Source organism: Salvelinus sp. IW2-2015, linkage group LG26 (genome assembly GCF_002910315.2).
Source record: "Salvelinus sp. IW2-2015 linkage group LG26, ASM291031v2, whole genome shotgun sequence".
Lineage (NCBI taxonomy): Eukaryota > Metazoa > Chordata > Actinopteri > Salmoniformes > Salmonidae > Salvelinus > Salvelinus sp. IW2-2015.
In genome coordinates this window covers 16,332,595-16,340,467 of record NC_036866.1, presented here as the reverse complement: position 1 = coordinate 16,340,467, position 7,873 = coordinate 16,332,595, and the positions used below count along the sequence as shown (strand labels likewise).

The window sequence follows — 7,873 nt, the reverse complement described above, 5'->3', positions numbered from 1 at the left end:
AGCAGGCTAGCAGGGTTTTCTTGAGGACTTGAACGCAGCCCACGACGCGGTTAGCAATTGTGGCTGAGACAGCGAATTGTCCCGAGCTTGTGGCTGTCTAGATCCCTGCTGTTTGTTGTTGTTGTTTCCAATCTTCCCTGCGACCTGCCCTGTCTGGAACTGCGAGGAGTAACAGCGTAACCTACGTTGCTACCATGATAAAGGCCAAAGCTGGCGGGAGTACCGTTGAGGACAGTGGTGTCTCTCTATCACAGGTGAAGGATCTTTTAAACAAACAAAAATAGTTCCACAAGCAGTTGTTACAACAACAAGAAAATAGATTCAAGAGTTGTGTCCAAATACTGGTGAAGTCAACAAATAAAAGAATGGACGACCTAACCAGAGCGGTCCCGGACCTGAAGAACAGTTTTCAGTACTCCCAGGGTCTGCTCGATGAGTTTAAACAGGACAACGGCAAGATGACAGCAATATGTATGTCATTGAGAGAGGACATCAGTTCTGTCTGTGAATCCATGATAAGGATGACAGAGAAATCAGATTATCTCAAGGGACAGAATTGCAGAATTAATTAGGTTCAAGGACAAGGTAGCTGTTCTGGAAAGAGCCAAGAACTTGAGAGGAATGTACATCTTCCCCAACAAGGACTATTCTGAAACTGTGCGCCAGAACAGAAAATAACTTATCCCAGGCATGAAAGCTCTGGTATGCAATGAAGCTGTCAGTTGAGGACTTGTGAGGCATCTGTTTCTCAAACTAGACACTCTAATGTACTTGTCCTCCTGCTCAGTTGTGCACAGGGGCCTCCCACTCCTCTTTCTACTCTGGTTAGAGCCAGTTTGTGTTGTTCTGTGAAGGGAGTAGTACACAGCGTTGTACGAGATCTTCAGTTTCTTGGAAATTTCTCGCATGGAATAGCCTTAATTTCTCAGAACAAGAATAGACTGATGAGTTTCAGAAGAAAGTGCTTTGTTTCTGCCCATTTTGAGCCTGTAATCGAACCCACAAATGCTGACGCTCCAGATACTCAACTAGTCTAAAGAAAGCCAGTTGTATTGCTTGTTTAATCAGAACAACAGTTTTCAGCTGTGCTAACATAATTGCAAAAGGGTTTTCTAATGATCAATTAGCCTTTTAAAAGGCATGCCATTGGAACACAGGAGTGATGGTTGCTCATAATGGGCCTCTGTACACCTATGTAGATATTCCATTAAAAATCAGCCGTTTCCAGCTGCAATAGTCATTTACATGACTAGGGTGGGTCATCTAGGTGTTTATATGTTTATGTTGGCCTGTTATGGTTCCCAATCAGAGGCAGCTGTTTATCGTTGTCTCTGATTGGGGATCATATTTAGGCAGCCATTTCCCCTTTTTGCTTTGTGGGATCTTGTGTTTGTGTAGCTGCCTGTGAGCAGCCCAGAACGTCACGTTTCATTTGTGCTCGTTTGTTTTGTTTTGTTTTGTTTTGTTTGGTGAGTTTCGATTTATTAAAATATGTGGAACTCTACGCACGCTGCGCCTTGGTCCATTCATTATGACGAACGTGACAACACTGTATTTCTGATCAATTTGATGTTATTTTAATGGACAAAAAAGTTGCTTTTCTTTCAAAAACAAGGTCATTTCTAAGTGACCCCAAACTTTTGAACGGTGGTGTATATTTTTTATCTTGCTTTGTTTGCTCTGTTCCACATTATGTCTATCTCTGATAAGGAAAGGGCTGAAAATAGCCCATAATAATATATGTAGTCTTAGAAATAAGGATCATGAAATCAATAACTTGCTAATATCATATAACACTCATATTAACCATTTCTGAGACTCACTTAGATAATTAATTTGATACAGCAGTAGCAATACAAGGATATAAATTCATAGAAGAGTCATGAATGCTTATGGGGGATGTGTTGCTGTATATATTCAGAGCCATATCCCTCTAATGCTTAGAGATGATTGTATGTCAAATGTAATTGAAGTGTTGTGGTTGCAGGTTCACCTGGCACATCTGAAGCCTTTCTTTTGGGGTGTTGCTGTAGGCCACTAAGTGCTAACAGTCAGTATCTAATTAATACAGTGCATTCAGACCACTTGACTTTTTCCACATTTTGTTACATTACAGCCTTATTCTAAAATGGATGAAATACTTCCCCCCCCCTCTTCAATCTACACACAATACCCCATAATGACAAAGTGTAAATTGTTTACAAAACAAAAAATGAATTACCTTATTTACATAAGTATTCGGACCCTTTGCTATGAAACTCACTTGAAATTGAGCTCAGGTGCATCCTGTTTCCATTGATCATCCTTGAGATGTTTCTACAACTTGATTGGAGTCCACCTGTGTTAAATTCAATTGATTGGACATTATTTGGAAAGGCACACACCTGTCTATATAAGGTCCCACAGTTGACAGTGCATGTCAGAGCAAAAACGAAGCCATGAGTTCGAAGGAATTGTCCTGTCCGTAGAGCTCCAAGACAGGAATGTGTTGAGGCACAGATCTAGGAAAGGGTACCAAAAAATGTCTGCAGCATTGAAGGTTTGCAAACACTTATACAGATTTTTCTATTGTGTTATTGACTGTACTTTTGTTTATCCCATGTGTAACTCTGTTTTTGTTGCACTGCTTTGCTTTATTTTGGCCAGGTCGCAGTTGTAAATGAGAACTTGTTCTCAACTGGCCTACCTGGTTAAATAAAAAAAAGGTCCCCAAAAACCCAGTGGCCTCCATCATTCATAAATGGAAGAAATTTGGAACCACCAAGACTCTTCCTAGAGCTGGCCACCTGGCAAAACTGAGAAATCGGGGGAGAAGGGCCTTGGTCAGGGAGGCAACCAAGTACCCGAAGGTCAATCTGACAGATTCACTAGAGTTCCTCTGTGGAGATGGTAGAAACTTGCAGAAGGACAACAATCTCTGCAGCACTCCACATGTCTTCTTTTTTTAACCAGGTAAGCCAGTTGAGTATAAGTTCTCAATGTCCTTGAGTGGCCCAGCCAGAGCCTGGACCTGAACCTGATCGAACAGCTCTGAAGAGACCTGAAAATATCTGTGAGGTGACTCTCCCCATCCAACCTGACAGAGCTTGAGAGGATCTGCAGTGAAGAATGGGAGAAACGCACCAAATACAGGTGTGCCATGCTCGTAGCATCATACCCAAGAAGACTCGCGGCTGTAATCGCTGCCAAAGGTGTTTTAACAAAGTACTGAGTAAAGTATCTGAATACTATGTAAATGTCACAATTCCGTTTTTATTTTTAATAAATTTGCTAACATTTCTGAACCTGTTTTTGCTTTTTCATTATGGGGTATTGTGTGTAGATTAATGAGGGGAAAAAATTATTTAATCCATTTTAGAATAAGGCTGTAAAGTAACAAAATGTGTCAAAGGGTCTGAAAGCTTTCAAAATGCACTGTATATGCAGTCGTAAATGAGATATTCGTCAATGAGAAATATTTTTGTGGATATTTAACTCACGTTAATCTTCATCATACTGGCTTTAGATGTTTTTGTTTTGTTGCCATACTTGATTGTGTAGGCGTAGCCCTCTAAAAAGGATACATTGTGGCCTGGACGCCCGATGTGTAAATGAACATCCAACCATAGGCCTAATGATAAATCATAAATGTGTAGCCTATTGTTATTGTGCTATAGTATAGCCCACGTTCTGTGTGCAATTGCTGTTATGATCTGATTTGAGCTGCATCCTGAGTTGCAGGTGTGTCAGTTTCCATTCTGCCCTGTAGGTGGGACTTAATGCTTGGAGCATGGACCTCGCTTTCTCTCTCGTCACTTTCTTCAACGCGCTATCCCTCGGAGTCTTGGAGCGGTGCTAGTACAACCTGGAACTAAGCGGCTAACGGCAGCATGAATACAGGGTAACATATACTATGCATTCTAGAGAAGAGGACAAGCTTGGAGTACTGCTTTTGAACCATTTCCACTTTGACGGAGTATTTTTTTCCCCTTCTTCCTCATCTGTGAAATAGATGGACATTAGCGCATTCGCATCAATTTGACATACCTCCATACATTCACTCGCCCGCGCGCACACGCCACATAATTGCATATTCAGACGGTCTCCGATTTGGAGGTTCAAAAACATCTCAAGGATATTGTCCTAATAAACGTTGAGTCATGGATTCATTTTTTATTCCACCACGAATTTGCTGGTGGAGGGTATTGTTTATTTTGACCATCTTTCAGGACTACTTGAGCAATATGCTGGACTGCCCGCCAACCTGCAGCTGTTCTCCAACTGAAATCTATTGCAATAAGTCTGACAATGGAAAATTCTTTCCCCTGCTTGCACTGCAAGATACTGGGAACAATGGAAATAACAGTATCGAAGATGTGTTCAAGAACATCACCTCAATGTAAGTCTTTGTGCCCACTGTAGTGGCCATCACATGTTGAATCCATGTGAGTCACAACTTAGCGTAGGCCTACTCTCCCTATAATTTATTTGTTTTACTTCTGCCGCACCTCCTTACGTGATATATTTAGCAATGCAAAACTGTGATTCTGCTGAGTCTGTAACATTTAATAGGCTACCTATACATCCCTTTCACGTTATATCGTTAACGTTATCTCCGTGGAATACATTAACCCTGCAAAGCCCTTCAGCCACAAGTAAAATGCGGTATCAATAAGAACTGAATTCAATGTCATTTCAAAAATAGACCTGTTGGTGCATTGGCCCGCAAATAACCCCCAAACAGCAATATTGCTTTTCCTTTATAAGAGCCTGCATGCAGGACTTGATTCAGTTTAAAGAAATCAAAGGCTTGGATTAATACCTACCACAAGAAGCAATATCATTTGATATGCTCGGTCATTCCATTTGATTTCAAAAACCTTTTTGACCTCACCCCTTTTGATTTGAATGTAACTTTTAATAAATATTTGCCCATGGTAGAAGTGGTCAGAAAGTGACATTTTGGACCTGAATGGCCAAACATTCATGAGATGGATGTGCTCAAAGTTGACCCATTTTTCATACCTCACCATACCATGAGACATCCAGGTCTTCATCACTGGAAAATATAAACTGTTGATTTTAATATCATTTAAAAGCTCACAAACTACTTTATAATCATTATACATTTTTTGGGGGGAATAACAATGTAATTTTTTTGTCATCACAGATTGTTGACTTAAATGGGAATATCAGTTGTTTTAAATTATACTGTCAATCTACTACAGGAAACCTATTGAAATAATAGAAATATGGAATAGAACAGAATAATAGAACAGACATTGTATGGTGACATTTGATGGTGGGTGGACCGGCAGCTATTTTTGTGGGAGCAATTGGAAGTAAAAATGTAAATGTCAATGGTGTACCAGCTAGATTGCAGTGGTCTGAAGAGATATATCCATTGTATGAATTCTATTTCTCTGATTGAAATGACACCTACTGTACTCTGTATTCAAGAGTATGCTGTGTCTCAACGATTGTGGGCGCAACAGAAACACTTCAGATTATGTAAATTAGCATCTAAACTACAACATATGCAAAACATTTTTTTTTTTAGGTTTAACCATTTTATGATTGATTTTAAAGGTTAAAAAAATGTTTTTTAAATTAGAAAATATTTTCACAACCCTGGTTAGAAGCTTTTAATCGATATCAAACTCAACCATTAATATTTTCCAGGGACGAAGACATGGATGTCTCATGGTATGGTGGGGTTTGCAAAATGGGTCAACTTTGAGCACCTTTATCTCCTGAATGTTTTGGCATTCAGGCCCAAAAAGTTACTTTCTGACCACTTCTACCATGGGCATACATGTACGGAAAGTTTTGTTCAAATCAAAAGGGGTGTGGTCAAAAAACAATTGAAATCAAATGGAACGACCCTACATACAAAATGTAGGCTAACCACAACTCAGAATAGGCAGTTTTATTCTTTTTTTAACTGCTTTGCATTCTCTCACGGACTCCAAATAATTTATAACATTTGCAAACGTCTGAAAAGGTGCTTTGTTTACTGAAATTAATCAACCAAGAGACAGAGATTATATTTTTAGATCCACTCTCCAAGTGTGGCCATGTCAGTTTTTATTATAAGGCTTCTTGATCATGACACAATTGACCATTTTAGTCCGGACAGTTTAAATTAGGCTAATCCTAAATAATCATTGTTAGTTAGATTTGGTTGCCACCCTGTCAAGTTTATGTTATCAGCCCGTTAGATTTTGTTCTGATTTGATTGTCCTATTTTTAGCCATGTCACTAACTCAGTAGAGAGCCTATTCTGATGAATGTATCTCATATTGAAAACATTAATATGATATTCCACCCAGTAAAGTGAAATGTTCTTGGCAGAAGGTTTCCCCTCTTATATTCCCAATGGAAAGTATTTTTGGACTCTAAAAGTAATGTGTTCGTAAAAATAGAGCATTGACACTGATGACATACTTTCTTTTAGAAATGCCATTAGTTCTGTTAAAGAACAATCTCCCCCACTGCTCCTAGCTCTCTCGGCTGAAATGTTAAGCCATGTAGGGCTCTTATAGCACAGTACATTTGTATTGCACCCATTTTTATTCACCTCTAAATGATTTGAAAAGAAAACGGAACAATAGTAGTAGTAGAAACAAGATCATCAATACCCAATACACTGAGAGATGTTGGATCCCAGCTGTTACATCTCAAACTGAAGAGACTATTTTGGTAGAACAAAACCCCAATTCATTATTGATTCTTTGTTGAGATTTGCCAAGGATGAGGGTGCCATGACAACCTCTCTGCTTTGAACTGAATCCACAAAATGTCCATACCCTGAGAAGTGATGATTTGCCTAGTGTGTAGGATGTAGACCCCATGTGTGGGCATAAGGGCCAGAAAAAACCTGTTCCAAACACATGCATAATTCCAACGATATTATCCTAACTATGCCGCCTGGTTATAAATAAGCACACTTTAAAACAAGCACAAAAAACACCAGTCAGTTTGTCTTGACTTTGTAGGTCAACTCATTCTTGTGCTTCCTGCCTCCACTCTCTCCAGAAGGCCACTAGAGGGGCTGCTGGTTGTTCTTTTACAAAGACGAGAACTCTCTGTCATTCGATAGATTGAAACAATTACAAAAGTTATTTTATGTGCCAGCTTTATCAGAATGTTGGAATCCATAATTTTTTTTCATGGCATGATTTTTGTTGAGCGCTGTCGCAGAGAACCGCATCTCATGGCTGTTGCTGTTATAAGGAATCATTCAGCAGCCCCTATTACTGGACAGCTCCAACACACTCATTTCGCTTGGGAGTGGGCCATGTAGGCTAGTTGAAGAGAATCGTCAGTCTTGAAATGCAGAAGTTGTTACAGCACATGCACCAATGCGATTTCAGAGTAGACCTAAGAAATTGTGAGAAGCATTTTTATTTATTTTTTATCTCCCGTTGGAATATTTGTTTTAGGCTACTTCTGGATGTCCTTGAATATACCTTGAATGAATTGTACATTTGACGGCTGTCTGCCTCAACTATAGCTACATTTGTCTCGCTGCACACAAGTTCAGATTTCTAAAAGCCAACAATTCTGTCAGGTATTGTGTAACATAATGATCATGTAAAATTATGTAGCCTACCTCAAATATAGGCTACTTTTCCACATAATTTGAATCCAAGTGTATACAGTTGAAGTCGGAAGTTTACATACACTTAGGTTGGAGTCATTAAAACTTGTTTTTCAACCACTCCACAAATTTCTTGTGAACAAACTATAAGTTTTGGCAAGTCGGTTAGGAATCTACTTTGTGCATGACACAAGGTAATTTTTCCAACAATTGTTTACAGACAGATTATTTCACTTATAATTCGCTGTAATCACAATTCCAATGGGTCAGAAGTTTACATACACTAAGTTG

The 7,873-nt window shown here is 39.2% G+C and overlaps 1 protein-coding gene across 2 annotated transcripts in view; it reads left to right on the top strand.

The window, feature by feature from the left end:
* Positions 1 to 3,783: 3,783 nt before the first annotated feature.
* Positions 3,784 to 7,873, top strand: part of LOC111952403 (NT-3 growth factor receptor) — a 292,939-nt gene continuing 288,849 nt past the window's right edge. For both annotated transcript variants that reach the window (XM_023971023.2, XM_070435166.1), the window contains exon 1: positions 3,784 to 4,378. In XM_023971023.2, the coding sequence (XP_023826791.1) occupies positions 4,140 to 4,378 (239 nt within the window). In that variant the 5' untranslated portion in view covers positions 3,784 to 4,139. The remainder of the gene's footprint in view (positions 4,379 to 7,873) is intronic.